General features: G+C 56.5%; 5 protein-coding genes across 5 annotated transcripts; 1 reads left to right on the top strand and 4 right to left on the bottom strand.

Annotated features, from left to right (window-relative positions):
• Window positions 1-187: 187 nt before the first annotated feature.
• Window positions 188-997, bottom strand: N656DRAFT_30255 (uncharacterized protein). Its single transcript, XM_064809177.1, has one exon. It carries the CDS (start codon window positions 860-862, stop codon window positions 455-457), a length of 408 nt encoding a protein of 135 aa, XP_064674908.1. The 5' UTR covers window positions 863-997; the 3' UTR covers window positions 188-454.
• Window positions 892-1608, bottom strand: N656DRAFT_700132 (uncharacterized protein; the record flags this gene model as incomplete). Its single annotated transcript, XM_064810844.1, has 4 exons — window positions 892-954; window positions 1016-1075; window positions 1146-1358; window positions 1420-1608. 4 exons carry the CDS (start codon window positions 1606-1608, stop codon window positions 892-894), a joined length of 525 nt encoding a protein of 174 aa, XP_064674907.1.
• A 1156-nt stretch (window positions 1609-2764) lies between these two features.
• N656DRAFT_721844 (glycine cleavage system T protein) lies at window positions 2765-4664 on the top strand. The gene has a single exon (XM_064812491.1). It carries the CDS (start codon window positions 2920-2922, stop codon window positions 4402-4404), a length of 1485 nt encoding a protein of 494 aa, XP_064674906.1. The 5' UTR covers window positions 2765-2919; the 3' UTR covers window positions 4405-4664.
• On the bottom strand, window positions 4525-6806 carry N656DRAFT_773434 (uncharacterized protein). Its single transcript, XM_064814063.1, has 4 exons — window positions 5897-6806; window positions 5068-5810; window positions 4842-5007; window positions 4525-4767 (listed from the first exon to the last, which is right to left on the bottom strand). The coding sequence occupies exons 1-3, from the start codon at window positions 6523-6525 to the stop codon at window positions 4952-4954; spliced, it is 1428 nt and encodes a 475-aa protein (XP_064674905.1). The 5' UTR covers window positions 6526-6806; the 3' UTR covers window positions 4525-4767; window positions 4842-4951.
• A 1472-nt stretch (window positions 6807-8278) lies between these two features.
• On the bottom strand, window positions 8279-12199 carry N656DRAFT_764579 (uncharacterized protein; the record flags this gene model as incomplete). Its single annotated transcript, XM_064813341.1, has 3 exons — window positions 8279-11809; window positions 11869-12026; window positions 12082-12199. The coding sequence occupies 3 exons, from the start codon at window positions 12197-12199 to the stop codon at window positions 8279-8281; spliced, it is 3807 nt and encodes a 1268-aa protein (XP_064674904.1).
• Window positions 12200-14002: the final 1803 nt, after the last annotated feature.

The raw sequence follows: 14002 nt of genomic DNA, 5'->3' as shown, positions 1-14002 counted from the left end.
CGTTCGGGTTGTCAGGCGACCTTAGCATAGGGGCGGGTATGTATCCGACAGAAGGTAGGTGTTTCCCTTTGTTTCAAAGGGTCCAAAGTCTCCAAACCAACCAGCGTAACCGCGCCCAGGTCAGGTTTATTAGTGGGTTGATTGCTGAGCCTTAGGTCCTATTTACAGCATTATGACAGGGGCAAGCCCACTTAGCACCGACTTAGCACTGCCTATGGAGAGGATAAGATAACGCGGCATGTGACATTACCCCCTGTTTGCAGCCCCTGAATTTACACGCGTACGGAGTACGGTGTACAGTATAGTAAGGAGTTAACGTGCAGGTAAGCCGCTGACCAGCCCTGCCATTGATCTAATCGACATTCGACAACCACCCTTAACACATTGCTAGTACGAGTCTGTAGCGTAGGGTGTCTGTAAAATGGCGGCTAATCAATGCCAAGATCTACTTAAATCAAGCCTCAACAGCGTCGGTCCCGGCGCTCTCGTGCTTCTCAGCCATTTCCTTGACAGTTCCATCCTGGGTGGTCCCTCCCTGTGATTTCTTGCGTCTCTTGCGCTTCGCTTTGGCCTCTGCCGAATTTTCGGTCGAGGGGGCAGGAGGCTTCCTAGGGGTCTGGTTCGCAGCACTCTTCTTGGGTTTCTTCACTGAAAGCGGATTCGGCCCCTTTGGGCCGTATTTCTTCCTCTTCTTCTTGGGCTTGTCTTGCTCCTGAGCCTCTCTAGGCTGGATGTCCTCGCTATCGCCCCTTCCCTCGTCTTCTCTGTCCGCATCGTCTTCCTCAGAATCGTCGGCATCCCGCTTTCTCTTCCGGGGCCGCCTGACAATGCCATCCAGGAATCTGTGCTTCCAATTAGCCATGTTACAACTGACAGAACTTAGGAGTTGGCTTACTTTGAACGTTCTTCTCGTTCTCTGGCCCGTGCCGATGACGAAGACATGGGCTCAAGGATCTGTCTCCATGGTTAGCTAGGCTGACACATACAAATTCGTGTGATGAAGGCCCGAACTTACCATTACACTCCGCCGCACGTACATCAGAGGCGTAGGAACCACGGATCGTAACCTCTCCCTCTGTGGCACAGGCCAAAGTCAGCCGATGAGCCAGCGAGCGCGGTTATGATGATAGCATCTAACGACGTACCAGCCATTCGTCTTGGGTAGCAACGACATATCTGAATTTGTTCTCGCCTTTGCCCTTGGGGTCCACAACTGACAACATGCACTCCCTTTCGGTAAGGGGGTCCTCGTCCATGAGATGGCCACACCGCCGCCTCTCAAATGTCTTTGCCCTGTCGATGGCAGCGGCGGCGGCAGGATCTCTGTTCGGTCCCACGTTCTTCGCATACAATGCTCGCTTTGCGTACCACGTTAGCGTCACAGGTTTCGGAGCGCAGGCCAAGCAAGATGGAGCTTACAATGCAGCATTGTGTGATCATGGGCTTCAAGTTTTTGGTAGAGAGTGTCTTCTCAAACAAGGCCATTAGATCGAGCTTGAGGGTGTCAAGGATGATGTCGCTAGTCATCAGCAGCTGATATGGTTCACGAAAACCGAGCAGCTGGAAAGCTCGCATGAGCTTCTTGTACTGCTTGGTTCGTTTGCCCATCGTGAGAGGCTGCCTCTATTAAGAGGCTGGCACTACGTAAGTCGAAATGGCGACAGAGGGGCAAATGAAGTGAGTGATATAGGTAGATGTGGATTTTGAGAAAACGTGCTCTGGTCCGAGCGGGAAATGCTTCTGGTGAAGGTTTGCGGCAGACAAATGCTCTGAGTGCCCTCACTTTGCTTGTTGGACCCAAAAAATTTCCAGAACACTGCAGCCCCACTACCAAATCAGCTGCAAGCCTGCAGTTAGCTCCGTAGCACTACGTTACTGTAAGGTTCCTTCCCCGCGCCAAGCCAAGTTTCACTGCAGCACCAAAAGGCCCCACCAAACCATCCAACGGGTTCGGATTTCAGAGCCCTGTGAATTGCTGCTGCATTTGGGCTTTCGCCCTCATCAACTAGGTACCTACATATCTTTGGGCGAGATAGCCTGACAAGCTCGCATGCCAATGGTCTCTTCTATCGGGACAGTAGACTGCGTTTAGTCCACAGTGAATAAAGTCGGTGACCAAGCGGTGTCCTTACTAAATACCGGACCCTCCCATCCTGGTCATCCTTGAGCCCTTCCTCTTTCCTCCGCCCCCATCCTTCCTTCCGCTTCCTGGAAAAGGCACACCTATAAACCCCCCCCCCTCGCGCCCCACCCTTCTCTCAGGCACCATCTCCTCTCAACTCAGACACACCGAGTACAGGAAATGATAGACTCAGCTCTTCGTCGCCTTGGCCCTCCTCCGTGCAAGCGTGTTGGGTGCGGATCTCATCAATGAATGCAGTCTTTCGGTAGTGTAGAGAACAGCACCTGAGGAAAGACATGAAATGTCTCGAATTGCACATGTCCCACCAACCGCTTTTCCTGGCTCGAGAGGTCACCTCTGTGCACAGTTCCCAAGTTCCTAAGAAAACGACCCTGGTTAACAGTAGGTAGTAAAAGGGAAGATCAATCTCGAGCTGCATCTCTCCTCCAGTCCTACATTACATAGGAGACAGTTTGATACTACTATCACCGCATTCAACATCTTCAAGCCGGGTTATTGCCGCTGCACTCTGGATGATAGTTTGGAGTGACCCAAGCTGTCGGGGCAGCCTCGGTGCAGGGGGCTAGGGTTTCGGGCCAGCCAAGGCCAATGCGGGGCCGATTTCCGGCTCGTTCTTCTCGGCCAAACCTGGAAATCGGGGAACTGAACACAGCGAACAGTGAGGTCACACAGAGATTCCACCCTCTCCTCCCTCCCACTACTCTTTCCCTCTGTCAGCCGTCCACCAGCCAATTTTTTTTGCGGCCTTCCTCGCCAGCGTGCAATTGGCTGCCACAATGCAGAGCGTAAGGCCAGCAACGATCGCGAGAGCCCTCCGGGGTGCTTGCAGGACTCAGTCTCACAACGCCGCCAAGCGATACCATTCCCGCCTTGTCTTCCAGCAGTCTGCCAGACACCATGGCCGCTCGCTTCAATCTACCCCCGCCTTCCACCCGCGGCAACTCCTTCCCCTTGCCCAAGCCCGCAATGCTTCATCATCATCATCATCATCATCATCATCATCCGACACCAACCATGGCTCCTCCTCGAACGAGGCGGCCCCGCTCCAAAAGACGCCGCTCTACGACTTCCACCTCGCCCACGGCGCAAAGATGGTCCCGTTTGGCGGCTTCCACATGCCGGTGCAGTACGCCGACCTATCAGTGGGCCAGTCGCACATCTTCACGCGAGAGCACTGCTCGCTCTTCGACGTCAGCCACATGGTGCAGCGCGTGTTCTCGGGCCCGGGGGCGGCACAGTTCCTGCAGCGCGTCACCCCGAGCGCCGTCGAGTCCCTTGCCCCGCACCGCAGCACGCTGTCGTGCCTGCTACACCCTGACGGGTCCGGCGGCATCGTCGACGACACGGTGATTTCCCGCCTGCCCGAGGGCCGCTTCTACGTCGTCACCAACGCCGGCTGTCGCGACAAGGACAACGCCTACCTCGACCGCGAGATTGCAAAATGGAACGCCGAGCCCGGCCACGAAGGCCTGCAGGTGCACGAGGAACGCCTTGAGGGACAGGGCCTGGTCGCCCTGCAGGGCCCGGACGCCGAGGCGGTTCTGGCCTCCGCCTTGGACGGCGAAGACGGACTGGACCTGAAGAAACTCTTCTTTGGACAGTCGGCCTACGCCAGACTCAAGATCCGCGAGGGGAAGATCAGCAGCAGCCCCCTGCTGATCAGCCGCGGCGGGTACACGGGCGAAGACGGGTTCGAAATCTCCATCCCCGGCGGCGAGACGGTCGCTGTGGTCGATGCGCTGCTGGCCGTGGGGGGTGCCGAGAGGGTGCGGCTCGCGGGGCTGGGCGCGCGCGACAGCCTGCGGCTAGAGGCGGGCATGTGCCTGTACGGCCACGACCTGACCGAGTCGACGACGCCCGTCGAGGCCGGGCTGAGCTGGATCATCCCCAAGGAGCGGCGCACCGCCGACTCGGGCTTCTACGGGGCCGAGGTGATTGCCAAGCAATTGGTGCCCAAGAGCAAGGGCGGGGCCGGTGTGAAATATCGGCGGGTCGGCCTCATCGTCGAGGGCTCGCCGGCGCGGGAGGGGGCCGAGATCTGGAGCCGTCCCGAAGAGGATGGAGGTGAGGCCGTCAAGCTCGGGAGGGTGACGAGCGGATGTCCGAGCCCGACGCTGGGCAAGAACATTGCCATGGGCTACATCAAGGATGGGTCTCACAAGCCTGGCACCAAGGTGAATGTGCTCGTGCGCAACCGGCCGAGGCAGGCCGTGGTGACCAAGATGCCCTTCGTGCCGACAAAGTATTGGAAGGGTGAATGAACCCTAGATGGTAAGGAAAAAGGTTTCAAGATACCGGGTACGGGATACGAAATACGGGGATACAGGTCGTTCAACACCGCATTTGCGTCATGGCGTCAGGTTTATTTGGTTATGCTTCTCATGGACAAGGTGTACTTCAACATTAGGCAGCACTACGGTGCAACACAAAGGAGGCTTGTGTCATTATAGATGAGGTCGACTGTTTTCAGTCTTTCGTCTACTACATTATCAAGCAATGCACACATGGAGATACCAAACTCGCTTTGGCAGCCACCTCAACCGTTTGCCTCTGACCTTTCCCAACGCCGTGATTATGGGATGGTGGTCTAGTCATTCTCTTGTTGAATCCGGTTTCGGGCTGTTCTAACAATGTGAGATTAGCACGGCTCTGAGATGTTGAATGCATGCTCTGCGCGTGCCGTAGGGTTGCCTATTACCTGAACACCCAGACTCCATTCCTCCAAGCCGCAGCCACTATAAGAGGATCGTACGAGCAAATGGCAAATGCTCTTGTGCTGAACATGCTGGCTCATATCTTTCGTCGCCGTTAAACACCGTTCCGCCTGCACAGCGCGGCGACAACGCTAATATCATCCAGTTTCCCTGTGTTCTATCAGCTTTACTCGCCAAAACCAGAACATGACCAGGAAGAAGTCGACTCACCACCACCGCTCGCCAGTCCCTCCTCAATGGCATGCTCCATAAATGGGCTCTCGGCAAACGGATCTACCGCGATCGTTTTCGCGGCCTCCATCAGCTCCTCGGCGACATATCCCATGCCGCCGTCATCACTAGAAGCTCCATCCAACACAGCACTTCTACCCCTGCCTTGCCCAGCCCGCCACTTCTCCAGGCTCTCGCAAACCTTTTCCACGATCTCGTGCTCCCATAGATTGTCGATGACGCCGTCCGACATGGCCAGCACCACATCTCCCTCGCGGATCGGAACTTGGTCTACCACGGCGCACGTGGCCGGCGTGTCTGGGCTGTTGGTACCAAGCTGGCGCGGGCAATCGAACCAGTGCCACTGCTCGGTGGACTTGTAGATCATCTCGCGCGTCGGCGGGCGGATCACCATAACCTGGGAATCGCCGAGGTTGGTGACATACAGGAGGGGTTCCACCGCGGCTCTTTTAGCATTCTCACCGTTCCCAATGGCGTCACCACCGACACCATCACCGGCAGCAGCCGCACTTTCACCGCTCTCAAGGCGCCGGTAGTGCAGCTGTGCGCCCGACGCCGTCGTGGTGCCCTGCCAGTCGTTAGGCGCGCTGGTAGCCTCGATGGTCTGCTCGTACGCACGCTGCAGGTAGGCGACGGGGTCGGGCTGGTACGAGTTGCCCTGGCGCGCGGCGTCTTCAAATATGGCGGTGGCCCAAAAGTGCAAAATCAGACGCGCCCACAGTCTGAACGAAACCGAAAACCGTGGGGTTTGTTGTCATTAGTAGGGGGGGAAAAAAGGCACAGCCAATTCAGCTCCAAGTAAACTCACCCGGCGTGTCCCCTTGGCCTCGTACACCAGGCGCCCACCCCGTCGTTGGCACAGATGAAGTAGTCGCTCGCAAACACGGCGTCGTCACCGTTGGTGAATCCCTGGATCAGGCGTCCGCCTACATAGGCCCGGCGGCGGCGGTCGCGGCTCCTGTCGTGCGTGCTGAGCGGGTCGCTGAAGGAGCCCGATGGCGGGGAAAGGAACGGGGGTGGAAATGGCCGCGGTGTCCGCTTCGCAAAGAGGGCGATGCCAGTGTCGAAGCGAAACGGCAGCTTGGGGAGGGCCGACGGGTCCAGCCTGCCGTCGTCATCCAGGGGTGGATACACCGCGTCGGCGGCCGGCGGCGGCTGCTGCTGGTGGGATGTAGTGTGGGTGTACCGGCGTGTCAGCGGCGGAACTTGGGAACGGAGCGATGCCGATGCTGCCAGAACGCTCGTCGGTTGGCCTTGTTTGGGCCTGGGCCGGTAGGGTCGGCACGGTCGGCAACAAGGCCATGATGGGGTTGACTCTGAGGGCAGGACATTGATGGCGGGGGCGGGCTGGGAGAAGGCCAGTGAGACTGGACCAACCGTCGCCCGCAATCTTGGGTGTGGTGCTGAGGCTAGCAGTCGGGGAGCTGGTCTTCTCATTCCAGCGGCGCGCGAGCGACTTGATGTGCCGTGACGCTGGTGGGCAGCATGCAAGAGAACGAGTGAGCTGCGATACCACAGCGGGGTTCTTTATGGTGATGTCGGTTGCACTTTCATCCAGAATCTAAGCTGTGTCATGGTTTCTGGGAGCGCTCAGCCTAAGGGAAGGCAGGCACGAAGTAGGAAGGCATGCAGTGATCCAGAACCTTATCTTATCGACCACTGCTTCACTGTGAAAGTTGTATGTATGTACTAGAAATGCAATGCACTCTTTACTGTGATATGAACGTCAGCATCCCGCACTCCAGGAAAGAGGAGCCAGTCTGCCGGGACATGCAGAATGAGATCCTCCAGTTGACCCACCGTGCTATTCGGACCGTTTGTTCTAGCCTCGATTGCTCAGTCCAGACACTGCTATGTACTGTACTGTACCAGTGCTATGACGTTGCTGTAATCAATCCCTCGTCTACTACTTACACCAATTTCAGAATACTTCGAACGTTATGTGTGTAATGTACTGCTGTGACCTGCAAACACCAGGAGAAAGCGGATACCCTTTTGCCCAACTGGACCCACCGCTGCGCGCAACAGGTCGACTTGACTGACCTTGAGCCCAATACTCTTCCCCATACATTGGCCTAGGTATGGCATGCGCGTACCCGGAAACCACATATATATAGGCAATTGAAGCTGTAGAATCCGAATCCACAGTCGGATTGATGGCGCGCGCAATGCGCGTAGAGGTATTGATGACCTGAAAATGGCCTCTTCTACGGGCGATTTTGCCAAGGACTTGCCAAGAACGTTGGAATTTTCCTTGAAAAAAATATGAAATTTCATGAAAAGTTGTAATAAAAACGAGTCATCAATAGCTCAACGCGTATATCGCGCGCCATCAATTCCACTACGGATTCGGATTCTACAGGTTCAATTCCCTACGGATGTATATATATGTGGTTTTCCGGTACGCGCATGCCATCCGCAGGCCAATGTATGGGGAAGAGTATTGGGCTCAAGGTCAGTCAAGTCGAACTTGGCTGCGCGCACGGCCAAAATTACAAGGGATCCGCTTTCTCCGGGTGTTTGCAGGTCACAATGTACACACGGTACTGTAACGTTACGCTGTACTTCTGATTTGGATTGTCACTTATACGCCCGTGTTTTGCACATTCTCTCTAACCGTTCGCCCGGAAACACTCAGACGAAGCAGACTTGGCTCAAGAAAGGTCTATCCGTTGACACGCTCTAGATAATGAAGCAAATGACAGTGTCCGCTCCGCCGCGATCGGTATGCTAAAATGTGCTAGACCAGACACCACTAATGCATGCGATGATGCAGGAGAAACAACAACCACCCGTGACCTAAGACAAGACAACTCAAAAGGAAAATGCTTGCTCGACAATCTGACCGCCCTAATTCGGGCCACTATCGCTGGGAATGCTGTCTGTTGCGGATCCAAAAGAGGGATGGTGACTAATAAAGGAATCAAGACTCGCAAACAGTCGAGTCAGGTGGAGCTCCCAAAAGACAAATGGAAAAGGTGATAAGTGATTCATGCCTGCGGTATAAGGATTTCCGCTGCTCCATCGTGATCTATGCAGCCGTACTCCGAAACACAATGCATCCTGTCTTCAACTTCAACTGCGTACTCTTGACTCATCCGGCCTCGTCAAAGTGCGCTTCTGTGATGGAATGAATGCCGCCCCTAGCTACCCTATGTAGTCTCCCCTTGGAATTGACTTTGACTCCGTTCTAGAAAGCCTGGCCTTGGTATTGCATTCGACCCGGTGTTCCCGGCCGCGGTCCGCCCGGTGATCCCACAGGCGAATAATGACCCTGAGGCGGCAGCTGAAACCCGGGCGTTTGTGGTCGTGAACCCAGACCTCCACGGCCCATGCCCACTGGCGACGGTAACGGGCCCTGCCACTGCTGCGCGTTGGCCATGTTCCAACCCCCTCCTTGCGCAAGCCCTGGGATACCTGCAGGACCGTTGTTATTAAACGAGCCTTGTGGAGGCATCATTTGCGGTCGTAGCGGCGGAGGCCCATAGCCGGGTCCTGGCTGGAAGCCCTGACCAGGCCGTGTCGGGCTCATCATGCCAGGGCCGGGACTCATGCTGCGAGGATTCTTACCTGTCATGGCTGGGCCGTACAACGAAGGCGCCCCGCCAGGCGGCATCCCCATGTTCACGGGGCTCTGTGGGCCAGTCGGAATCTGGTGGGCAACGAAATGACCCTGTTGCTGGGCATAGGCAGCCTGCGCCGCTCGTTGCGCCTGCTGGTGTTGTTCCCGCTGTCTCTGGTCAATAGCCTGCGCGACTGCCTGGCCTCCTATACCCTGCCTCATCTGCGCCCTCTCGCGCTCCCTTGCCTCGATCGCCCCAACGAGACCGCCTTGGGTTGGCGAGGGGCCCTTAATTCCAGCAAACGCGACCAAAGGGCTGCCAGTGATACGCGCGACGTGTTCTTGTTCCCGAGCCGACAGGTGTGAAGACATCTCGCCACCTGACAGGGCGGCCGCTGAACTCGGGGTAACAGGGCGGCTGGACGAGAGCAGTTCGGCCGAATTATGTCGAGAGTGGCTGCCAGGACGCTTGTAAGGCGAGGTGGGCGTGCCGGCTCTGAACTCCGTCACGGTGTTCCCCGAGGCGCTGCGCTGATGTGAATACAAAGGCGCAGCAGCCGCACGCTGTTGGACAAACTGCTCGGGGGAGACTACGTTGTTGTTCGTAGCTGTCCCAATAACAACCCCGGGTTGCCAGACAACACTTCGACGATTGGTATCTTCCGATACCTGACGAGCATGGGAGTACGCTGTGGCAGGTCCAGGGGATTTTCGCCCGGGGGTATGCGGACGAGCCTTCGAAGGGTTGGGTGATGGCGAGACTTTATTCCCAGTGATGGCAGTTGCGCCGTAGTTGATTGTCGGTCCGAAATTAATCTCGGGTATGTCGAAATCTCTGTCGGTCGCGGCTCTGGGCAGGTCTGCTGTGTCACTCCCGATAGTCTTGAGCACGCCGGCGCGGGGGCGATCCACAGACTCTTGAGTATCTATAGATGGACGCGTACTCGCATAGTCTGGGCTGGTTGTAGAAGCGTTATCGTCATGAGTATTGTCCGTGCCCCTCTCGCTACCCGGCCCACGGGGTTGTTGTCCGGGAATTAGCGGCAAAGAATTACTTGGCGGTGAATACGGCGATACGGGGGAGACGACGTCATCCCCACCGCGTTTGAGGCTTGTGGACCTTGGCGGAAGAGGCTTCCTGTTGATGGGAGGTGAATCTCCTTGGAGACGGGGGGGCTGCTGACGGCCGGGGGAAGGTGTCCGACGAGCGCCGGGAGGTGGAAATCTCGGCTGGCCAGGGGCATGCCTTTCCAAGCCCGCGGGGGTTGGGCAGCCCATATGCATGTCTCGCGTCCGAAAGTCGCGGCCATCGTGAGATGGGTGCCCGCCATTTGGTAGAGGACCTCCGTGGTGGGGATCAGGGCGGAAAGAAAGAGGAGGGTTGGCAGCCAGATCCCGCGCAAATCCTCCCACTGCTGAGCCGGGCTGTTTCTTAGATGGATCCATGTGCGACTCTCGGGGTAGACCGGGGGCATCGTGGCCGGGACGGGCATTTATCGGCGATGTTAGAACTTCATGAGATCCATTTATATCAGCATTCATTCCCAAGGCGTTGGCGCTGGCTTGTGGCAGTACCGCTGGACCTCGTGGGTCGGTTTTCGTTGGTGTGGTACCCTCGCTCCCATCATCACGGTGCCCTTCAAGGAAGTCGTCCGGAAAGGAATCTGGCGTCAGGCCTCCGGCTTTCGCAAGTTGTGATAGTGTGTTGCTTGACAAACGGGCAGTCCGCCTGCGCATTTCGGGCGAAGGAACAGGCTTTTGCTGCGGCTGAGAGCCGGCACCATGAGAGAACGCTGGCGGTGCGTTGACTGGTTCCGGTGTCTCCATACGCTGCATCCCACCGAAATTATTGACTGCGGTGTCTCTCACAGGGCTGTCGTCCTCGGAGCTCACTCTCTCAGGGGTGGAGGTTAGGTCACTAGCAAAGGTCCTAGCGCGCTCGGCGGGGCGCATCGCAGAGGGGAGTGACGAGGAGGCGTCAAAACCAAGAGAGGACGCCTCGCCTACCTGTGTATCCGAGGCGTTGCGGGAGTGCCTGGAATGTGCTGTTGGTTCAAATGGTGCCCGTCCACGGTTCGGATCCGGGGGAGCCGAGTCGTTGCGTAAGCCAGGGCGCGATAGCGACAATGACCGGGATGAACGGACAGAGCCCGCGTCATCGGCAAACCCCACCCTCGGCCGAGATGACGCCGAATTTTGAACACCGTGACTTAGGCGTTTGCCGTTGCGACTCGTGCTCCGGCTCCCGGCCTCCTCTTCCATGGCGGTCATGCGTTGCCCTGTCAGTTCCTTCAGCCGTTTCCGCCACTCCCGTTCGGACCAAGAGGAGCTCCCGTCAGTCGAAATCAATCCGCTCACATCCAGAATCTCAAGGTACCCATATTTCTTGTGCTTTGGCATTGCAAACATCAGCGAGCGCGGATCAAGAACGCTTGCGACCAAGCGGCCAGGGCGGCCGTACAGGCCGAATGTATCCCACGTTGGAAAGAGAAATCGGAGCAGCATTTCGAAACCTGACACGGCGGGGGGAGTTTCGGGCATTATGAACACAAAGCCTTCGGTGGTCGAGGGGGGGTCAGAGTGGATCGCGATCTCGCCCTCGATTTTCAAGAGCGTTGAGCCGTCAATCAATGCCTTGGACTGCGGGTAGATGGCGTAAGCAGAGTAAGCGTCGGAAATAGATGCGATTGGTCGTTGGTGCTTCTTCTTTTTCTCGGCCTCCTTCTTCGAGTCGAAGAACTTAATCTCGCCTTTCAAGATAGGAACGTGCGAGCGATCGTAGGGAGAGCGCTTCTTGAAGTCCTTTTGCGCCTTCTGGTATTCCTTCTCGCTCGGAGGTTCGATGACGCACCAGCAGCGCCGCCAGGGGACGCCAGCGCCAAATCTTACACGCACCCATTCCTGAACCGGCAGTCTCGCCCGCTCCATGATGATATTAATGTTGTTCAAGGTTTTCCCCTTTCCGGCGATTAGGGCACCCGTATAAGCCTCCTGGAGCGTGGAGTGCTCAAACATGGCCAGACGTATCCCCGAGGTCCATTGGACCAACGAATTATGTGAGTTGAAGTGAAGCAAATACCGGTTCCGGCCGGCTGTACTAATGCTTAAGATATTCTGCAGCGGCTGCTCGTCGTTAGTTCTCGTCGGAAGCGACTCAATCTACGCCTGCGTCAGCATATACAAGCGCCACTTCCATCATCGACCAAATGCACGCCTACCATCTTGATCGATGCATCCGTCAAGTTGATGAACTTGGGAAGCACCTCCCCGTGGTCACCTGCAGCGTCCAGCTCTGCGGCATCCCACAGGGAAAGCACAGTGCCGACCAGCTGGGCAAAGCATTCGGTCCATGTCCGATCTGGATTGGGCTTTCCCCCTAGGAGAACATCAGCAAGCGCAAAACTTGGGCGGGGAATAGGCGAAGCACTTACGGATGTCCTGGTCGTCGAGCTTTAGGAAATAGCCCTCATGGTACAGCTTATTGGTATGGCTATTCAGCAGGGTGAAGATGGGCTGCAGCTCAGGGAGCGTGTCCTCATTGACATCCATTAGGGGCGGATGGTACGTCTGCACCATAGACGAGGGCCGTGAACTTCTTCTGGATTTGCCCGCGGGGCTCGACACTGGCGACGAATTGTTCACTGAGGTTGATGCAGCGGCATGCTCAATCTCAGTCGGCGACGTTGCAGACGAGGCTGCAGATGTTGGCTCGCTGAAGTCTCGCTGCTGGGTAGGGGGGGGAGGCGTGGTGGTGCCAGAATCGGGGCTCGAATCCGGTTTTGACCGAGGGTCGTGAAAGTCGTCTGTTCGGGATGACGATGCAGGTGTAGGGGTCTTTGAATCCCTAGGCGCCGAGAAATGGGCAATAAACGAGCGGACTTTTTTTATGCGCGCGCCCCAGTGGTCAGCAGTCAAATGACGAGCCTTAATTACACCACCCTGGGCTGTGCCTGCCATCTAAGTTCTGGACCTTGGAAATGATCTTCCTCTGTCAAGAACCAACGGCCTCTGCGCAATGGTTGCCCGCACAGCACAGCGACACGCGACGCATACCAGTGGCAGCCTTTTGCGGCAAGAAAACGGGGACGAGACCAAGAAGAACGAAACCGAAACATAAAGCCGGAGATTGGGATTTGACAACGGTGGAAAATGCTACATACCTCGACTGCGGGCCATTGTGGGGTCGCTCTGTCTCTGACGAGAGTGACAATTTGCAGGACAGCCACGAGCAATGATTTTCTCGGGCAGCCTACCGAAGGATGAGGGTTGCGAAGGCCGGGGGTGAGAGGTTCCCTTGATGTCTTTTTGGTTGTCTTTGCCCACGAGCTACTTGTTTTGCAAGATATTCCCCTGATCAGGGCCCCATCACTGTCCGTGTAGCGTCGGTGTCCCTGGCTCCATTCGGCCACTAGGTGCGGGCGCTTCGGGAGTACACGACGAAACGGTGGCTTTGCCCTCCTCGGCTGGCTCTCGTGATTGTCGACCTAATCTTTTCTGTACTTCGTAAGGGCAGGGGTCTTTCTCGTCGTGGGTGGCAAGTTGTTGATGAAGTTGATAGATAACTCGAACTGCGAGCTGCGAACTGGTTGAGAATTCACAAGTCAATATCTTGCAAAACTGGCTCGTCATGGCCTGCAAGCACGCTAGCAAAGAGGAGACTGGAAGAAAAGGACAAAGGCCCGCTTGACCGGAGTAGACCAGGAATGATGTCGGCACGCTCGCGTCATCTAGCTTCCGATCAAAGTTCCTGGGACAAAGACTGACTTGACACTTCACACAAGACAGGCCGGACCTGGGTCGGTATGTAGGTAGGTATCAAGGTCTCAGGAGTTTCACGACGTGCAGTCACCAGCTAAGCCCTGAGACTTGCCCAGGCTCGTCCCGGTAAATCGCCTGGATAATATGTGCTTTCGACCCAGGGCTGAACTCAGTCCGTCTCGATTTCCAAGTCTCTTGTAACCGGATCTTCCGGAGAAAGCGCTGGAACATAGGAAGGTATAATTACCGCAGACACAACACGTACCTCTGGAACTGGTCGTTTAGGTCCCGAGGGGCTGAACAGAACGAGAACAGTATCTCCAAAGGAGAATAGGTGCACCGAGATGGCCAACGGAAACAGGAAGATACAGAAATACCAACGGAACATTCACACAGGCAGGTAGGGTCCCTCTTGTATTTGAGTGCCCTGTTTTGAATCGAGCCAAGTTACTTTGCAGTACTTTCCTGCCCGAGTTTCCGGGCTTCACCACATCTGGCGGGTATCTGGCGGGTACGAGCGATACGCACACTGCGTTGATTACGCAGCGAGACACCCCTCCACTTGGCGGGCACCAGGGACAACACGCTCACACG

Source organism: Canariomyces notabilis (genome assembly GCF_033297395.1).
Source record: "Canariomyces notabilis strain CBS 508.74 unplaced genomic scaffold N656scaffold_1, whole genome shotgun sequence".
Taxonomy (NCBI): domain Eukaryota; kingdom Fungi; phylum Ascomycota; class Sordariomycetes; order Sordariales; family Chaetomiaceae; genus Canariomyces; species Canariomyces notabilis.
The sequence above is the reverse complement of the archived record's forward strand: the minus strand, read 5'-3'. Positions and strand labels throughout refer to the sequence as shown.